Source organism: Mya arenaria, chromosome 17, assembly GCF_026914265.1.
Source record: "Mya arenaria isolate MELC-2E11 chromosome 17, ASM2691426v1".
In the NCBI taxonomy this organism is placed as follows: Eukaryota; Metazoa; Mollusca; class Bivalvia; order Myida; family Myidae; genus Mya; species Mya arenaria.
Window position 1 is genome coordinate 48,076,494 of NC_069138.1, and position 22,085 is coordinate 48,098,578.

The 22,085-nt window shown below is 35.7% G+C and overlaps 1 protein-coding gene across 1 annotated transcript; it reads left to right on the forward strand.

The window, feature by feature from the left end:
• Positions 1–1,562: 1,562 nt before the first annotated feature.
• On the forward strand, positions 1,563–20,746 carry LOC128224179 (uncharacterized). Its single transcript, XM_052933926.1, has 20 exons — positions 1,563–2,387; positions 5,138–5,260; positions 5,535–5,924; positions 6,297–6,414; positions 6,838–7,993; positions 8,111–8,339; positions 8,460–9,440; positions 9,554–10,908; positions 11,066–11,254; positions 11,373–11,883; positions 12,142–12,258; positions 12,480–12,787; positions 12,914–13,021; positions 14,467–14,623; positions 14,752–14,935; positions 15,072–16,708; positions 16,832–17,769; positions 18,175–18,517; positions 18,677–19,222; positions 20,097–20,746. The coding sequence occupies exons 1-20, from the start codon at positions 2,012–2,014 to the stop codon at positions 20,378–20,380; spliced, it is 10,050 nt and encodes a 3,349-aa protein (XP_052789886.1). The 5' UTR covers positions 1,563–2,011; the 3' UTR covers positions 20,381–20,746.
• Positions 20,747–22,085: the final 1,339 nt, after the last annotated feature.

Here is a 22,085-nt window from a genome sequence, read left to right on the forward strand (position 1 = left end):
AAAATACATTTATACAAGTGTTAATGCACTAGTCAATTGTAACCACGGCCCCCCAGGTCCGGGGAATAGCCGGGACTTAAATTTTCGGTCAAGCCAACCCCGGGTTAAATCCCCGTATTGATGTTTAAACCCCGGCCAATTGCCCCCGCACCCCAGATACTCTATATAAGGCCCAATCTCGGCTTAATTTGGCGCTATGACAAAACCACCGCGGTCACCCGGCCCTCTGGGGCCACCTGAAAAGTAAAGTAAAACACGGCCCTTTTCCCCGGGTAACCCCGGTATACCCCCGGACCTGGGGAGGGGCGTGGTTATAACTGACTGGTGCATAATCAGATGTCGGATGATAAAAGTTCATTCTTTCTTACAAATGTATAATAGATGCTAGATTAAACATGTAAATTAAAAATCAAAACCAATCACATTGTAGTACCCACTGTTAAGCATGTACAAGTAAAAGGAGATTGTCAACACACTTCATGGGGACGTGATTATGAACAGTCTCAAGTCTAGACTCAGACTCAGAAAAGCATTTTGATAAAGAAATAAAAAATCATATTTATTTCATTTCTTTTACAAAAATGAATGTTAAAAATAATAAAACATTCAAATATTAAAATATTTCAGCAAATTTTACTATCAATGCTCTGATAAAAGTAAAATTACAATAAAATGAAGTTTTGCAATAATGAGTCTTGAGTTTAACTTCAGACTTGAGACTTTTCGTAATCTCTGCCCCTGATTCTTAAGTCTATTTCTTCTGACTTACCTTTTAATGGCAATGACTGGTCATTTTAAAAACATTGGATATTCCTTTTTCAAATAATGGAGAGTATGTAGAAATAAAGCATGAAACGCACTCTAATAAACGTTACAGAGTACAAAAAACAGTGGATGACAAACATGTTTTAATTACTGATATAAAACGGTTGAAAAAGCTTAACTCCCTAATAAATCTGTGAATCACACTACTTAACTTAACCATGATATAAGGGATTGCACATGTTTGGCTTTTTCAAAATGAATATCATAATTGAATATTTACGGCTAGTAAAAGTGAAAGCCGTATTTACGTTGCGATTGACTGCCAATAAGTACTGTCGTCTTTAACAATGAGTTGATCTGTTCAACTAAATGCTGCGAACACACTTCTATTGAAACACATCAGATATGTGTATGGAGAGATCACTAATCGCAACATATCGCAAATCTTACTCCTGCTGGACACTGACGACTCGATTGGATTATATAATGTGTCATTATTCATTGATAAAATATCATTATAACGTAATTGGTCGATTGGATGGTTGAATGAGTTGCAGCGTTTGGTTAACGAGTCTTAGGTCCACAATGATTATAATTATTAAAAATCACTGGTTTATAACTAGATAATTAATTAATAATTTAGTAAAGTTAATACATAAAATTAGGCGCAAGCTAATTTATAATACCAGTTTACTACTTACTTATAATTTTTATTTTTCAGGAGCGTTTAATACAAGGTCTAAACATCCGTCATTGACTAACTTCATGCATCAATTTTGGCGCTAAATGTGATGGCGACACTTCAAATACATTTCCTTAATAAAACGTTGCCTTCCACACTGTGGTAGCAGTGTATCGGAATGTGTAGTTAAGTTGCGGAGTTAAGATATATTTAACAGTTGTGTTTTCTAATGCCGTCGTGCAAGATTTGTTGTATTATTTGACTATTGAGTATAGCTGTGTAAATAAAAAAATATGAACACTGGAATGTGATCGCATGGACTATTTATGTTTAGACCATTTGTATATGTTTTCAAAATTAAATAAAACTATATCAAAAGCAAACAACAATGTGGAATTTTAAGTGATTCTGAACAGAACGATTCGTATCGAGTAAATAAATCTCTGTTAAAAATAAAGTAATATAAGATCTGATGGATGGAAATATCCGTCAATAACAATTGGTCGCAAGCAGTCTGTGAACTGAAGTTAATTAAATTTTGTGTTTTCTGTTGGAAGGTGCAACATGTCAAGTAACATTTTCAGAGTAGTTGTTTGTTACATGGCTGTAGTGTGCACATTTGATAGTATTGGCCCAAAGTTTGTACAGGGGGGATGGAGAGGAGAGTGTGTAAGACAACCTTGTGAATGGACACCTTGGAAACCGTGGTCGGAATGCTCTAGAACTTGTGGAGGTGGTACAAAGTCGAGAAGTCGCTCGTTTTGTTGCAGAACCGCTTTTGAAAATGCCAATGATGGATGTGTAAGATCCTGTGGAAAGAATCCAGACGGGTTTCACGAGCACAGTGATTGCAACGACTGGTGCTATAATGGGGGATGGGTTTCATCGAATGGGTGTAGCTGTCCTGATAATGCATATTATGGCTTCTGTTGCGACTCAGGTATTAAATGCGCAAAGGATTTTGTAGCATTTTTTAACGATTCTTACTATTTGGTCAACTTACAAATTCAACAATAACTATTACATGTGTATGTTCATTTGTATAAGTTGTTGTAAGAACACATTTGTCCTAAGCCGAATCTTTGCTTCCATAGTTTATTAACATTTTTATTGGTAAAACGATAAAAAGCGTCATTGATATATACAAGCTCGTTTGAGCGGTTATTCCGATGAATCGTTATCTGCTACATTTGTCTTCCATACTCTTTGAGCGTATCTGCTACATACAAATAATGTATATTTAATCATTTGGAAATACATCGAGTTAAGAGCTCCATGAAGGAAAATTTACAAATATTCACTGTGATATTTTAAGATGTAAAAATCAGTACATTACAGGATAAATAGGTGATACATACCATCGTTCCTTATCAAATACAAAAATATGTGGTAGAAAAAGGTATACATCTTCAATGATCTCGTTTAGATTTAAAGAGCAGTTTAATAAACAAAGTAAGAATAGTCAGTCTGAGAAAAATATTATCATTTGACTTTACCTCATCAAATCATGCAGAATTGTATTAAATAGTCAATTAAGGTGTTACAAATAGTATGAAACAGACAAACCTTTTCTCAACTGCTTCATAGATATTATTTTGCCTCTTCATTGATGGTTTTGTTTTCATGTTTAAATCTGCACTCTCGCAGATTGGTTGTTTTTACAATTTTGATTTTTTTTGTCTTGGAATAAACCGATTTTGGCGTGATTGTCTGGAAGTCAGTGATAAAAACTCCTGACAAAATAACATATCGCACTTTTCAAATTTCAGTTCGAAATTTGATGTATTTGGCTAAAGCGTTACTAAAGCTTTAGAAAATAAATGAAATTTTCGGTAGTCTTCCACACAACTATGATCTGTTCTATTGTGAGTTTTCTTATATAACTGAGTTTCAGTCATTGGTGCCAAAACATAGCTAAATCTGGGAAAAGAACAAAATATAAATGTCAAAACTTGCCATCTGTGAGAGTGAAACTTTAAGGTAAAGTATGTACTTCAAATATTAACCATTGAGTTACTTTAAAACGTAACACACGTACTTTTTAAATAATTTTATTACCACCAAAATTCTTAAGTTTGAAATGTAACTTTTTTCACAAAAAATTGATACTGGGCGGAACGTGTTTAAAAGTTCATCATAAACAATGTCCATAATACATGTATTGCGTTGTTAAATTGTCAACGTGTAACAATAACGTAGCATACTGGGGAATCCTATGGATAACTATAAAATCCTTCCAGGCCTTTTTCTACAGTACCCATGGGCATGGGTACCATTCCCAAAGCAAAATATAGGATTTTTTTCCAACTCTTGAGGAACGAAATCCCAATCAAAAGAATATATTCATTTTATGAAAGTCTCATTCAACATTCTTATAAATAATGTGATGTAATGTTTTGGTGATCATTGAATTCAGAAATCATTGAGAGATCAATTTGAAATAATATTTCTCATGACTTATTGCAATAGATATTAACACCCCAAGGATTTATATTTCAGCCGTTTCAGGTCTTTAGAAAGAAGAAAAAAAGCTTATATTTAATAAGTTCCTCATTCGCAGAAGAATAAAAAGCCTGTTCTTTTAACTGTAAAATTTCCCAATTTGGGCATATTTCGCGACGTTATTTTTCCCAAAATGTCAAGGGTCTTTTTTTCCAAAACGGGCAGAAAACATCCTCTCCTTACTTTTATAAGATAAAGGGCTTAACATTACGTTTAAGTTGATATCCATAAGTAAAATTTTATAAAACAAAGCTGTCCTGTATTTATTGGAAAGCTTAAACATTACGTTTATGGCTTGTTTTTTGAAAAACGAAAACTCCTTAGTTGTTTTTCACATTTCATTTTCTTATAAAATTTCTTTAAACGAGTAGTATATATTTGAAAATTATTCTTTATAGTACAACTCAATAAAAAAATAGTTTGATTAAAATAACAATAAGCGTTTGTCAGCAAATTAGCGTATATTCACAGAGAAAAAAATATATAGTTGCACTATTTACTGAATACCGTTTAATAACCTTTGATACATATCTTTTCATTACACTTACGTATCACACAATACATTAATAACCTTCAACGGTTTTACAACATCATTTAATTGTATCTTCAAGATAAAGAAAATGTAAACATATTAACTTGTTCATAATACAAAGAAAAAATATACTGACAAAAATATCATTTCTTACGAGACTGTCCTTTTAAAGAAATCAATTTTAATGAAGTGAACTCATCGGTCCCCCAAAGCTGAATGCCTTTCAAAAAATCTTAATCTACACAAATCACTTGTGCATATAACGCCCTCTAGCGGTTATCAAACAGAGAAAACAATGTTCTTCTTATTCGTAATACTGGAACGTAGGAAATTATATAAGTATGCACTAATGTATTAAAAGGAAAACTGTTATAACATAATTGACCCCTTTAAACGTTGGCAGAGTAATGCCATGTTTCCTGGTATCCTAGCTTCGAAACACCATCACGCAGGAACGCCACGGAATGATCGCCATTATGGCATTTAAGCGGGGTAACAATACGTCAAAACGAAGTATTTGAGGCGCCAACACTTATTTTATAACACGACACATTAAAATGGCACATTCAATTGTCGTGTTATTATTCTGGGGAGTATAAAAATGTCGTTTAGGCCACAAGTAGCTACTTATTCAGGGACTACGGGTTCTTTTTAAGTATGTCCATCAATCGCCGAGTGTAAATACAGAAGCTGCACAGCGTCCTACAACGTCTATTGCAAAGAGTGTAACGACGACAATGTTTTCTTCAAGCGTTACAACAGCGACAAAGAATGTCAGCGTAAGGATCTATTATTTGAAATCCAAATTAATTACTATGAAAATATATTTTTGTTTTTGATTTAGAAGAGTTGTTTTTTATTGCCATACGCCATCATTATTCTATAAAACATGAGGAATATATCAACTCATAAATCAATAATGAATATATAACAGTTACAAAAACCGTTGTCTTTTCACAGACTGAACCATATAAACAGGTACCTAACAAATGACTTAGGTTAAGAATCGAGTGAGTCATATTTGTATACGGATAATTCAAACATGTCTTGTAGGGATGTGTTCCTGGAACAACCACTACTGTTGGCCAGGGAGCTGCAGAAATGGTCTTACCAAGGACTGCTTGTGCGCAGCGGGGTTTAGCATTGTTTCAGATTCTTGGGAAACATCATGTCAACCAACTAAAAAACCATCTATCTTAACATGTGACACTGTGGTTATTGGACCAAACGGTGAAAAGAAGAGAGCAATGTCATCGAGCAGTTCAACCGCGTGTCAGTATTTACAAGATATGTATGGAAACTATCAGCCGACGACGGTGAAATTTGATTTGAGCTCTGAATACACAATTTACATTCCCTATTCGAGCCACCCTTCACATATTGCTGAAGAAAGGTTCGGAATAACGGACGCAACAGTATATATGCAACGCCAATCCGTATCAGGTATGTGTCTAAAATATTAGATGCAGAATTTAATTGCCATACATATATAGATTTTATTATTTATTATTTATTATTTCCTTCGTTATTTCACGTCAATAAAATAGAAGTGCACTGAAGTGTTTATTTCAAACTTGCGTATGAAAATATTTTGGTAAAGCTCAATTTTTCAGGTTCATGTTTTCAGCTGAATTACATAATATAACATAAGAAAATATGTAAACACTTTAATCCCATTGTGTATTCTTAGAACGATGCCAGACTGTCTATACGTGTACCATTATAAGGGCTTGATTACGCTGAAATAAAGTACAGCCAAATGTTTTTGTATCATTAATAAGGTAATGACATACTATTTGACTGTATTTGTTACAGGTTCGTTCACCACTTTATCAACAAACAGACGACTTACCTACTCGAGTCAGTCTGTTAAGAGTGTGCATCATGATAAAGATACTCTAACGACTTCCCACACATTCCAAAATGGCCAGGCGTAAGTTTATTTTTGTTTTTTACGTCATTATATTTATTGTCATCGACAACTTATTGAAAATGTCAAAAGTACGGAATTAAATTTTAGTATTCCCTAATTTGTTATACAATACATTTATGTTTGCTGCTTTGAATGAAGTTTATATTTTTCTTGGATTGATTATATCCCCGGTCAAACGTATGAAAAGTTTCCTTCACGCGCTATGACTTCATTTCAAAAATGTATTTATAGACGGCAACGAAAACAGAAATTGCCTTTTTTGATTCGATACACGTTTGATCAAGTAATTACACAGTTATTTCATGGTCTTTCTGCCTCGGGCAATAGTTCAGATGCCATCCCCTCCGCCTCGGGACAACAGTTTTGACTGTTACAAAAATAAACACCGATAACGGAATACTATCATTTGATATTTGTAAACAGGTTGTGTTTGCAATACGAGGTAAAAGGTGGTGGTTACTTGAAAGCCAAAGATACACACCACACTGTTTACAGCGCTAAACCTTACCGAAAAAATGTGGAGCAACGAACAGTGTGCTATCGCTATGACAGCCAGCCACCTGAACACTGTTCAAAACTATCGACATGTGACTCCGATCCTCTCTATTTTGACAAACGTATAACGCGGGCATATTTCCACAAGGTCGAGTTTGAAGGTTGGGTAGATCCCGTTCCTCAAGGAGGAGTTTTGCGCACCGCGTCATCCATTGAGAGCTACGAAATTCGGGTAAATGAGGTTTTGCCATCGAAGGGGACACTTAAGGTAGATTACACAACCAACGTTTTAAGCACAATGGTAAACCACACTGTCACAAACATGTATCTAAATCTTACTTCTGTCGCACCAAGGCTCTATTGTTTAACACTTGAGGTGAAGGATGTTGCAGACAATGTTCGACAGTGTCGCCGTTTTATTCTCTATGATAACACTTCGTCTATTCAAATTTGGAATGAAAAGCCTTTCAGATTTACATCATCGTCCCCTGATACAGATTACACATGGCAAACCCATCACAACGATGTTTGCATAAGCTGGAAAGATTACTTTTACAACGATTTCTACATACACAATGAACTACTGAATCCAATTGAACCCGACCCGCACGGTCTCATTACCGGCTCATATGAGCAAATAACTGGAGAAATACCTGCCTCGGGAACAACTAATGTATACGGTATTATTGCATACCATGTTTTTTGGAGCAAGAATCATGGCTCATTCTCTGTAGAAAAACCTGTCCCTTCATTCACGAATCAATCATTTTGCATTGATTTGAATGTTAAGGACGGAGAAACATACACACTGAAAGTAAAGGCTATTGATATAGTTGGAAATACCCTTAGCGATAACCTAACTGTATTTATTGATCGTTCAGTGCCACACCTCAACAACATTTGGCTTGAGAGAGATGGATACAAAATGCTGTATGTCCATAACAGCACGGACCTTTCCAAAATGAAGATGACGTTTGATGCACTTGATCCACATAGTGGCTTATCTAAAATACATTGGACATTTGGAATAGCGGACACAATGACCGAGCTACTCAGTGAGCACCTTGCTGTTTTTTCCATTAATGTAAGTATATGTATAAATTTTTATATATATTCTTTAATAATTAATATATCTAACTTGTCAGTAATTTTGTATTTGCATTTTACAATTTGTTTTAACGCACTGATTCATTCGTTTCAGGATTCATGCTCATCCGCACAGTGCTACTGTCCGGATATAGGTGAATGTGCATTCTTTAACTACACAATACCACTCAACCGTCTAAATGCAAAGGACATGCACATTGGCAATCACAACAGGAACTATTATTTTACCTTAAAAGTCACAAACAAGGCTGGACTTTCCACAACGGAACACATTGACGTGCTTGTTGATGATTCGCCTCCTTCAGTAGGTGTTGTTTACGAAGGTAAGTAAATAACACACTAAATATAATTAGCATAGTGTTTGTATTTTTTTTAAATCAAGCAACGTATGCCGTTCTATTATAGTTTTTATTGTGTAATTTTTATCTTATTATCTTTATCAGGTCCAGAAGATTCCCCTGATATTGACTATACAAGTGACGATTCCATTCTCGTGCACTGGCATGGTTTTATAGACCACGAAAGCGCCATCAAGCTGTACAGGGTTGGGTTGTCCAACAGATGTCTAAGTACACAAGATCTTTTTAATTTAACAGAAGTACGAAGTATATCAATTTTTAGGGAGCTTCCTTTCTACGAAGAATCGGTCCGAATCCCTACAACTTTTACCGGAAAGCGATTTGTGACTGTTATTGCACTAAATAATGCCATGGAACCTTCGAACCCTGTGTGTTCAGATGGCGTTACCCGTGATCTTTCACCGCCGGAATTTAGAAATATGACTTTACAGCATGGACAATTATCAGAAAGCCTAATATGTTTGCATGGCGAAGTATATGTAATGCAGACAAACATGCAAAGAGCAAAGCTTCATAATACGTCCGTTTGCCAGAGTGTTTGTGGTGATGATGTCGAGTCACACAAGATTACCGAAATCTTTCAGATAGATGAAATAAAAGAGAAGGATGAAGATATTTCTTCGTTTCTTTGCGAGCACTTACCCTTGTATACAAACGATATACTTATCTATCTTCCGAATGATAAAATATTTATCACTTGGGATGTTGAGGAAGTCGGAAGTCAAATTGATGATTTCTTCGTTGGATTAGGTGTAGGTCCTACCGAAAAAACGAGTCCGTCCATTGTAGCGTATCAGTCTACGCAAAAGAAAACATACTTCAAACGAAAACATGAAGGCCTAGGTTCTGACGAATTATTCTACATTTTCGTTAAAGTGATCAATAAAGCTGGTTTGGAGAGAATCGCAACAATAGGCCCTGTACTCATTGATCAAACTCCGCCTCTGAATAGAACCCTTCCTCAAGTTATTGTTGAATCGGAGCACATTGTATTTGGATGGGATAGCAACACATTCTATGACGAAGAGCAGACTGCACAAATCGATCAAATATATTTCCAGATTGGTAGGTAAACGTTTTGCTTAACTCTTGTATTAATCATTGATATGGGCAAATCAACATCGTATTTTGCTGCATTTGTATCTGATAATAATCGCAGCTATGTTTCTACACAACAGCATATAACGGTACTGCTACAACACCGTTTCTTGAATGGCGTCTGGATACATCTTCCCCGTGCCCTTCGTACTCTGGTGGATGCTTTCGATACCCCCTACGCAGTTTACAGTTACAAGATACGGACAATAACCTCGAGTTTTACATTAACATGCATGTGTATAACAATGCCGGTCATTATCTATCAGTAACGAGTCAACCCTTTCAGCTCTCATCAAGATATCCTCCCGGACAAACTGTTATATCTGATATAGATCCATCAGTGAAAAACAGTAATATGGACGTTGACGCTCATTTTACGAAGGAAGTGCTTTGTGCAAGTTGGCAAGGTTTCTTACACCAGGATAAATTAGCTTTGGAAGTAGGAGTAGGACTCTCAAATGCTACTGATGACGTATTGAATTTCCAACTCATAAGCAACAGCAACTCGTATTGCATACACTCAATTGATATCCGACCACATATCAAATACGTTTTCTTGTTAAGGTCATACGGCACCGGAGGAGTTTCAGTTTCTTTTTCTGATGGCATAATGGTTTTAGACAAAGACGAAATAACGCATTCACTGTCCGTCAGTATTGGGTATGACTGCACCAGTCAAATTGCAAATACATATCATTTTACCTTAGCAAACAACTCAGCGCGTGTGACCATTAATAAACCGCTGCATGTTGGCCAACGTTATATAATCAACACTCCATACAAAGCTGTTGTAACTTCAGACGATGGAATTGTCTCAGCAGATGGCAATGAAACATTCATTAGACCATTTGTGAACAGACCGGCATTGGTCATAGAAGTTGAAAACCAAACCATTGAGCGTGACGTTTTGGTTTTTTATCTCACTTTATGCCCAGTTCAGAACGTTCTTCCTCAGGCTAAACAATTAGTTGTTAGCTGGAAGTTTCTTCCTGAGCATCTGGCATCTCTTTATAAAAACGTTGAGCTAGCATACAACGTTGGCGTCAGCGAAAGGGATTCAATCCTAGGAGAGCAAAAGACGTTTATTGTACCTTTCCAACCGCAAATCAATAGCAGTTATGCAATTCTAAAAGAGCTTAACTTGATAAGCAGCCAGAAGTATATTGCTGAAGTACAGGTCTGTTTAAAACTGGAATGTGTAAAACCGGTACAATCAAATGAGTTTTCTTTTGAACGGCTTTTGAACCCCGTTTTGCGAATAAACGAAGCATCTCTATTGCTTGGAGGCACGTGCGTTCAGGTCAAGTTACATTGGTCAGTTGAGGATAATGATATTGTTACGGCATTCTATCAATGGACGTTAGCTCATGACGCAGAGGGTCGAAGAACTCTTTTCACATGGAAATCTATTACCAATGACTCTATCGATATAACGGTAAGAATATGGTTTGGTAATATTTGTGGACATATTGTAATACATATATTTTCTATAGTGCTTGTGTCAATGGTCATACATTTGGAGCACTACCTTAATAAACATGACATTATCCTGAAATAATTAACACTTTCTTACATGAGCATTTATATCTTAGGTTGAAGACTGTGTGGTACTGCCTGTCCATGGACATATTTCATCGTATGCTTGTATTAAAGCATACTCCATCAGCGGACAACTAATGAGTAGCTGCAAAAAGCTAACAAAGTTAGATTTTGGTACTTACGACGCAAATGTTGTTTACGACTTTGATACAAGATCGGGATCTTGGACGCAAATCCAATCGGTAACCCTCCAATTTCGAAATGCCCTTACACTTAAGAATTTGGTGTCGCTTAAACAAATCAAAGAAACCTCAATCGTTTTCATATTCGTATTGAGACTTATTTCTGTATCTTTATTAGATCATTCACAGTTCGGATGTTGGCGACATGTATACTATCCTACATGACAATGAACTTGACTTTGGAACGAGTAAATTAAGGCCAGCTGCAGCAGTTATGCATGCCAATGAACGTAACGTTATTTGGTATTTGATGACATCACGCCATGTACCCGATGAATGCGACACAGATGTAGATTGTTTAACGAAAAAGGTCACAACGGATGGTTTTGCTATTTTCAATGAAACCGATGTGTTCCTTGATACACCATTCTACTTGTGTGTTTCGTCGAACACGACTGTTGTTGAAAGGGAATGGTTTTCTGAAACATTGGGCGAAATTCGGTCTTGCAGTGACGGATTTATTTTAAGTAACACGGCTCCAATCCCTGGAAAAATTAATGTTCAAAACGTCAATGGGTATATACCTGACATCGATCATGTTGTTATAACATGGGAACCTTTTAATAAAGAAACAGGCGCAACTCTATTAGGATATCCAGATAACATACAACATTACGCAATCGGCGTTGGTGCGTATAAATTCCGAATGCATCGATACAACAAATAATTACTCGGTCATATAAACGATAATGCTACATGTTGTGCATTGACATTCTTATAATACGTTTCAGACTATTCTGCAAACTTGTATTCAATATGTAAGGAAGAATTAAATTATTTATTAACTTAAAATACTTCAAATCATTGAACAGAGATTCTATAACGATAAAGTTTTGCTTAGTCTATATGTTCTCGTTCGTTATTTACTCGTTATGCTGGTTTTACAGGCAACAGTCCTAAGAGAGACGATATTGTGTCTTTCCGTAACACAGGAGGAGAAACTGCTGCCGTGTTATCTCTACCTGCAATCGCTGATGGCACCTCTGTTTATTTTACTATCAACGGTAAGAATCAATATTCAAGTATCGAACTATATATTCATTTAACCAAAACTGCCATATATAAACAATCAAGTCATCTAGGTATTGCAATATACATCAAAACAAATACGAATTAGCGTTGCTATGTTATAGGTTGCTTCGTAGCATGTTGTAATATGTACAACTTAAAAGGATAAGGAAATCAGGACCATGCTTCACATAGACATTCATCAATATTTTTTCAGGATCAGACCATTTCGAACATTCGTCAGTGGCTGTTTCCACGGTGTTTGTAACGGACACATCACCACCAAAGGAGGGTATCATTCACTTTGACCAACAACATGCATATTACAGCAGTGACACAATTAACATAAGACTTGTTGGTTTTTATGACGATCACAGCGGAATTAGTTATTACAATGTCGGAATCGGATCAAGCGGCATCATGGTGGATACATTATCTATGGCGAAGTATTACTCAGATATCTTGGACATTGATCTTCGGGAATTAAATATTCTTGATGGCCATGAATACTTTATTTTGGTGCAGGTAACCTTTTGTCAAATTTTGAAAATGTAAAGAAAGAAATAGTATCAACCTATGAATGAAAGATGGAATTTGTGTACCAATGCAACAAAATGTAAGTATGTTAATATTGTAATTGAATTATTACAGGCGATAAACAATGCAGATATCCCGAGTGCAATCGTGTCAAAACAATTTATCGTAGACAGGTCACCACCCTATGGAGGTCACGTTTTGGATGGAAACTGGGAAAGCAAGGTGGATTTTTTGGAATGTTTGAATTTAATATATTATTGTCTTAATTGCTTAAGCTATATTTGATTGATATAATGATAAATTATACATGGTTGACAATGAACTTCGGTTCTTAATTGACCCAGTAGGAAGCATAATTGCCCGCGGGTAAGTACTTGTATGGGTCAATTATCAACTGAACGTCATTGTTACCCATGTCTTAATCTATATAATACATATGTTATGTCAGTTGTCAAATATTTAAACCGGTTTTGAAAATTAAAATGTATATTTACATATATTGTTTAATTAGAAGAAAGTCTTTAATGTTAAAACATGAGACATAAAAAATTGGCTTGAAAGTGCAAATGCTATTAAAAATAACGAGTAATTGGAAGTTAAAATAGCAATCCTTTTCACGCGTGCTTTGGTATTAGACGGCAAAATTACTTTAAATATTTATTTAACATCGGCTGATTTTGACGTTCATTTTAATATATGAGCACTGCTTGAGTCCACCAAGCCTAAGAGAAGTTTCATGAGTTTCTTGGCTTGAATGACCATAGCCATTTCACTGGAATTATTAACATTTCTCAGTAAAAAGGTAACAAAACATGTCTTTGTCTCACTGCTTTTTTACCTTCACCGGATGTAATCATCCGGTACGGTCCGGAATTACAGGATACTGAAACTTTGAAGGTGTCATGAACGGTGAAACTAATTTCACTTTCCTTGCACTGATAGTTCTGGTTAAATCCCTTAAAAGCTTTGCTTGTATTAATGTTTGCCTACCAGGTATTCGTCGGCCATTTTTATATTCGTGAAAATGACGTCATGATACAAGTGCTCGTCTTCGTTGGGCAATAATCGCTCTCATGTGCAGTGATAATCTTGCGGGTGGAAACGATTATCATTTTTGCGGGGTACTATATTTAGCAAAAATTGTATTATAAGGCGATAATCTACATCAATGCAGTTTGTATGTTTATCCGATCAATTTCTCCGCCTTGCCAGATACACTTCTTCCATCCACGGCACTTGTAATCAACCTAGTATTCTAGTTATCTGGTCACTTTCTTATAAAAGACGAATGCTTACCTTTTAATGGCACTTTTGTTTAGCCGATAACCGATTACAGTTTAGTGTCAGATATAAACAAAACGGCTCGTTTTTTGCATATATATCGTTCTTTAACAGTTTTAATTCTGAAATAGGTGATCAAATAATGTGGAAACAAAACTATAATATATAGAGTATATCATGTTTTTTATTGGATATACTTCATGTACATATATTAAATAAAATTTAGTCCGTTTGCGCGATTACTAGGTCACGTGACCATCTCATTGTGGATAATATATATTATCAAGAACACCAGCATGACAGTAAAATAAGTCAATGAAAAACACAGGGAAAGCATGCATTTCCATAAACAGTAACTGCGAAACACGCCACGTTTAACATTGCAGGTTGACCTTGACTATCAAGCCGACACATACACGATCCGTGCAAATTGGAAAGATTTCTCAGACATTGAAAGCGACATAGAATATTATAAAGTAGGGCTCGGAACAGACCCCCTCTCTACAGACGTTCGATCATTCATGGATGTTGGTTTGAAGCAAGGTGCACTAAAATGTGTATTCTTTATTTCGTGTGTATTAAGCTAGCTTTTTATGTTTCCTGTTGACGAGCACACAGCTTTACGCACGCTTAACGATATGACCTTTTGAATTTGTTTCCTTGGTTTTCAGATATAATGTGGAATGGTCCGTTTATCACAGGAGAAAAATATTACACAACAGTACAGAGCTGTAATAAAGCTGGCCTTTGTACACAAAAATCCTCAGATGGAATTATACTAGACAATTCGCCACCAATCATGGGCCGTGTACAAGCTGGGTCTGGTGTTCGACACAGCCGATATTTACCATTAAAGTTAGTATAAAATAAAAATATTCAACACGATTTTAATAAGCGGTTTTCATGCAAGTCCACACACTTTAACATTAAAACAATAATATTAAAGATATTTTCAAACGATCACTTAATTATAGTTTAATGTTATTTGCAGTACTTCACTGAGAATACAATGGGCTGGATTTGAGGATCCTCAGTCAGATATTAATCATTTTGAAGTGTGTTTAGGACGTCAGAAAAGCATGTGCGATATTGTTCCTACATCCAATGCCCTTCTTCAGTCTTATATGATTAAGTCGAATATATCTCTGCCAATAAATATGCCTATTTTTGCAACTGTTTGGGCCTTCAATGGAGTCGGAATGAACGTTTCAAGTGCATCTGATGCGATTCTCGTGGACATAACTGCACCTTACAACAGAATCAAGCCTTCAATAATGCTTGAGTATAACACAATAACGAACAACTCCGCTCAATGGGAAAAGTCAATTATAAGTGTGTTTTGGGAATTTTTAGATAACGAAAGCCCGATACTCAATCACGAATTATCTCTGTTTACCCATCATGAAGGACACACTCCTTTTGAAAGAGTACATATTGGATCAGAAAAACACTACACTATTAACTTAGATGGACGTAATTGGCTGCACAATGGCGACAATTATTTTATTGTTATTACTAGTTGTAACGCAGCAGGCCTATGCTCAACAGAGAGAACAAATGATATTCTTATCGACTCTACTCCCCCACATCAGGGTGGTCTAAAACCACAAATGCTTTGGGAAAATTATAGAGATACCAGTGGACTCCACTCCAATGTTTCCATAACTTGGTATGGTTTCTACGATCAAGAGTCTGGTATAGATAGATATTATGTTACTGTTTCAAGATATTTCAGCAAGCAGGAACTGTCCGGTGGTGTCCTTATCCAAAACCATGAAAACTCTTCTGTTGAACAACATGGCAATTTCACACTTCAAGAAGCTTTAAAACCTGATGATCTTATTATAGTTTCTGTCTGGACTACAAACAGTGTAGGATTAAACAGCTCGGTTGCACGTGTATCCCTATTTGCATTGTCAAGTATGCCATCTTCCGTTAATATTGAAAATCAGCGGGGAATACTCGAACTAGAGAAGCACTCTTGTGACGTTCATTTTTGCAACAAGGACTGCACATGCGCTGTAGTTGGAAAACCATGTATTGAAGCTGAAACAAATATGTCCTGCGTCGAGATTGATGCATTTAACTCGACTGATAGCGACTTGACACGGTTTGTAGTTTTTGGAGGCCTTCACTCCAAGCCTTTGACTTTAACGGCATCATCAGCTTGTCTTGCCGGGCACTGGACCAAGATCGAACACTCGAGAAAGGATCCAGACATTCATAGATTTGAGTGGAGTATTGGAATTCATAATCAGCCGCACGGAGAAGGGATTTTCGATTTACAAAAGGAGTTTCCCTGGGTTGATATAGGTTTACGACAAGAATTTGTTCACTGCTTGCCCATTAACAGATCTCTTATTCATGGCGAGCTCTACGACATTTACGTTAAAACATGGTATGGACCAAGTAAATTCGCCATATTTACGTCGGAATCTATTAAAATTGATCTTACTCCCCCAAATGTGCGTAGAGGACGATATATCATCGAAGGAATGGACGATTGTTCAACAGACCTTGACTTCATATATTGGACCGGTCAGATTTCGGCTTGTTGGTCCGGGGTCTTTAGTGAGCAGCAAAGCGATATACATCATTACTTGGTTGCTTTAGGAGCTTCACCGAATGGTACATAATAATAGCAGCTGTTGAAATCTTTAGCATTAATCATTGTTTACAAAATAAGCTAATTTCGTTTTAATAAGGTTTTGATAATGAGATTGTTGTTGTAAAATGTTACATTTGTTTCAGTTGATGACGTATTTAAATCAGAAAATATGGGATTGAAAACAAATATTTCCATCGGTAATCTGACTTTGGAGCACGCCGTTAGATACTATTTTACTGTCACTGCCGTGAATACTGCAGGACTTCACACTTCGGTTTCGTCGGACGGATTCATAATCGATACGACCCCACCATCAGATGGCGTTGTTTATAATACAAATGCGTATAAAAACGTTGCATACCAATCATCCGTCACATCTCTAGGAATTTCGTGGCATGGGTTTCAGGACCATTGTTCAGGAATAAAAAGTTACTATGTTGCTGTTGGGGAAAAACATGAGCCTCCTTATTCTAGTACGAATTTTACACAAGTTTATCTCAAGACGAGTGTTACGTTTAAGGATTTAAATTTATTGCCTGGAAGCGTTTATTACGGCGTGGTCAAGGCCATTGATGCCGCGGGACATGAAAGTGATGTCATTGTTTCCCCAGGAGTTATCATCGATTCTTCTCCACCAAAAGGCTACAACTGTGACCAATTTGAAGACACGGGTGTTACTGAGTTGTTGGACGATTCGAAGAATAATTGGACTAAAACAGTTGTTGCAAAATTAGACAAAGATGAAGTATACAAAATCGAAGGGTCCATTAAAAATACTTTTGTAGACTCAGTTATTCTTCAAATCAATCGTTTCATGACCAGAATCCAAACTGCGCTGAATCATAAACAAATTGCTGATTTTTCATATACGTTTGTGTCAATTGAAAAAGGGGCCCAGAATATTACCATAAGTGTTGAAAATAATATTAATAATTTCAAAAACATCCTAGAAACAATTCATTTACAAAGATGTGTGTCCTTTATTGAAAACAAAACAAAAGCTCTTCATGTTCAGCAAATAAGACATGATTCTGTAGATGTTACTGCTATGATTCAGGATAAAGAAAGTGATCTGAAAATGGTAGGAAATAGAAATTGTAGTCATTAAACTTAAAGCTAGTCATATAACCATATTAGATACGTTGAACATGATGATAACAACACTCACTAACATTGATAAATTAGTAAAATAGCGTAATGTTTTATTTAGGTATTTATTTATGTATTAGTTCATAATACAATGAGAAATACAGAGACAAGCCAAGTAGTCCAAATTCCTTAAAGAATAAACCCTGTTTATGGGCACCAGGCAAGGACCTTAACGTATGTTTGTATAACTGTCTATAAGGGAGGTTTATGCATGATGTATAGCTATATATATTTGGAATGTAATATAACTGTGTTATTTTTCATTTAAAGTGTTTTTGTATTTCATATACAAAACAGATGGTGATGAGCTTTATGCTATTTTATTATTTAATTCCAGGTACATATTGGTGCTGGTTCTACACCTGGAGGGTTTCAAATTCAGCCATTAACTGCCATTCATGCTAATATAATGAGTGTGATTGTTAAGGGCCACCTTGTGCATGCAATGAAAGTGTACACGACGGTTATTGCTGAGAACAATGCAGGACTGACATCTGTTTTCAAGTCAACAGAACCAATCATTATTGACCACACTTCTCCAATTATCACTGATCTGGAGGCTTTAGCAACGGTAGTCTATGTAAATGAGTCGGGTGAAATAGATTCAAGAGTTCAGATAAATGCAACCTGGAATGCGCTAGACGACGAGAGCGATATTAAACAGTGTACTTGTTCTATTGGTAAGTCTAAATGAAACATAAATGTTAGTATAAACAGTAATTTTGCTAGAGGAACTAGTGTATAGTTAAAACATGAACATAGCTTATAAAAACTAACCCCAATTTGTTTTATACAACAAGACGTATGCAATTCATACTCAATGTTCCATTTTGTTGCAGGAATGCTTCCAAACAATAACAATATACAAGAACAATGGTATGCAGATACTCTGTCATCGTGTGAGTCGAACCTCCTGCAGCTTCAACACGGCGATAAGGTGTGGGTCAATATCAACTGTGTCAATAATGTTGATCTAGCAACGACGAAAACTGTAGCTTCAAATACCGTATCCATTGATGTCATTTCTTCAAACCAAGCGACAGTTAACATTCTACCGGTAAACGAAGGTCTGATCAGCTCAATACCGCTTACTGTAGGCCCAACTAAAATACAATCAAATACATCCTTGGTTCAAATCAGTTGGTCAGGATTCGAAGATACATCCGGTATTGACTTTTACGAATATTGCATATCGGACGAAAGAAATGCCACTATTGTAGACTGGACAAATGTTCTCTTGAAGACAGTGGCAACTGCTCGCGGACTAACATTACACAATACAGAAACATTGAACGTAAGCGTCAGGGCCACAAACACTGGACATCATAGAAGTGAGGCCGTTCATGCTTCCTTTTTCACTATCAGTCAGCCTCCAGCTTTGTCAGGTAAGACCATATAGTACTTTACAACGACTTTAAATATTTCTGGCGTGTTACTCACGTATTCATAGTGAAAAGTGTATTCGAAATTAGGTTTAACATTGATAAAGGAATTTATAACTTTTTAAACAATCATAAAATTGATTTGTAATGCTCACAAAACAAAGCTTCGGAAATAGCATAATATCATAAGTTTGTCCACACTGTTTGTCTTAAAAAATTCAAAGCATTTGCGAGGAGACTTAAAATACAACGAGTATTATTCACAAACAATGTTCTTAAACGATAAATTCAAATTAGACTGACCGTTTTACACAGCAGTTCCGACATATCAAGTTGTTAAATAGTGACACGGACAGAATAATATGACTGCGCTACATTTTAACATTGTACTTGTTCTATTGGTAAGTCTAAATGAAACATAAATGTTGGTATAAACAGTAATTTCGCACTTGCCTACAGTGTGTCAATAACAACTTCGATAAACATATTTAGAAACATTATAAAGCTAAAACTAATGTCTGATTAGTTTTAACTTTGGATTTGTAGATATAGTAATTGTGTCCATATGTTATTTGACACTTGTGAACATGTAAAATAGACATACATATAATTTTGAGGAAGTAGTTTCAAAGGTAGCATTCATCTCTACAATGTATTGATCTTTGAAATATAATATACAAATTTAAAATAGGATTTGATCATACTGAAACACTGTGAGGCGACCACAATAACTCCTGGTATTTTTTTAAAGCTAATGTGTTTTGTGATAAGCGTTCTCTCAACTCAAATGAGTGTAGGACATATTAGACTAAATATCCATTGTTTGTCTAAATGATACTATGAAAACTTCAAGGGCAAGCAACTACTATAATTTCAGGAAGCCCTATGTTTGTAACTCGAAACGAGCATCTTATTCACATCGATTGGGAACAGGCCTTCGATACTCTTCCGGAAATTCCAGTTGTGTACAGCCTCGTTGTGGGATCCAGAGAAGGATTCACCGACATTCTGGATATCGCCTATTACTCTGGACATACATATGATATTGTGGCTCCATCGTCTACGCTTATTTCCCCGAAGATAACAGAATTGTTCTTTACTATAACATGTACTTATCCAACAGGGATGTCCAGCGTGTACAGGACAATATTCACATTGTAATAATTTACTTGCCAGTTGCAACGCTTGTTTTTTTTGCAAAGCTGGTGTTTGTGTTATTACATTTCATAAGGTTGCTTTTAGTATATTTACATGTATGCCTTAATGTTGTGTGAGGTCGTTACTCTTTTTTATTGTTATCTTAACCATTGTAATTCGATGCAGGCGGAAAACCGTGGACTAATTATTTCAACATAACGTCTAACTATATTGCTTTATAAAAATACTTTGTATTTATATACGTTTGCCGTGATTTATTTTCAATCTTTGCATGTTGTTTGGTATTAACATACTAAATTGAGTCGCGGTGTGTGTTGCTTCCGTTTCTATAGTTACATATATCATTGGCAATATAATCATTATATCTGAGGTATTCTGTTTTTCTACAATCTTAACCACAAACTCAATTTATTCGGTATTTAAGGTCATCGACACAATACACTACGTTAATAAAATAAATTAAAACATAATACATTCGATCAAAGTTCTGACAGTGTGCACACATACGCGGCATATGGAGCAAAACTATATGCAGAAAATCATATCATTATGCCGTATGCATAATTGTATTATTATGCTGAAGAAAATGAGATTTGATGAAAGCACTTTTTTTACAAAAACAGGGTAAATTGTACAGGACATTAGATAATAATTTACTAAAATTTATAAGTTTATTTTGACTTCGACTAGACATTACATGGAATATCTAAAAGTAATTACATTAAGATTATATCCTGAGCAGCCTGCTACCCTATTTTAAAGAATATAGAAATCGGTTTATATCTCCAACATCTTATGATCTTACTATCGAATTATTACCTACCTTGAACAATGTATTGAAGCAACAAAGCAAAGCTGTAAGTATTGAGATTGGTTAAATTTAAACACTTTATATTATCAAAAGGACAAGACTTGATCACAAATATCATTAACAATATATCACATTTCGGGGAAGAAGTAATTGATGATTCGAGGGATGCAATCACGTCTAAAATACTTAACGGGTTTTCAATCTATTATCTGACAAGATTAGACACTATGGGCAAGAAACTTGGTCAGTCAAGTTCCATCCAGTCCACTGTAAATGAATTAACAACACGTTTGGATAAAATGGAAAGAAAATCAATGATTTTGAGACAAGCTAAAAATTCATAAGTGAACAAAACGATACTTTCAATATATCTACAATTACAAATAAATCAAATATAAAAACATTGAAACAGGATGTTGCCTCTTTGAAATCGTCCAACAAAACACTGTCCGAAGCAAATATGTAGCTACCAATTGATGTTATAGATCTCAAATGTAGGTCAATGAGAGACAATATGCTATTCTTTGGTATACCTGAAAGCCAGTGATGGGAATTATGCACTCAATCCAGCCAAGCAGTCCTAAATACTGAACATCGCAATGACACCACCAATCCTGCAAATAATAGTACAACGACTCCGAACAATCAACCACCAACCTCTAGAGATGCGTTGTCTGTCTCTGAGAACTGCGGAGCAAAGGTTTGTACATTCTGTAAACTTGGGTTGAACATGCAGGGTCCTGAAACAACAATATCGATTGATCGCGCCCACCGAATAAGCAAATTTAAGCAAGGCAAAACTCAACCCGTAGATGCGAAGTTCAAGGAAACTGCGTCCAAACACTGTTGTAAACAAGCTCTTAAACAAGTCGATCTGAGAAAATCTATAACGTGTCG

Bases quoted from the DNA above. Each gene is read 5' to 3' on its own strand.
- LOC128224179 (XM_052933926.1), top strand. From the start codon at position 2,012: ATGTCAAGTAACATTTTCAGAGTAGTTGTTTGTTACATGGCTGTAGTG. The intron at 8,340-8,459 runs GTAAGTAAATAA...TATCTTTATCAG, and splicing joins AGTAGGTGTTGTTTACGAAG to GTCCAGAAGATTCCCCTGAT. The intron at 10,909-11,065 runs GTAAGAATATGG...TTTATATCTTAG, and splicing joins ATGACTCTATCGATATAACG to GTTGAAGACTGTGTGGTACT.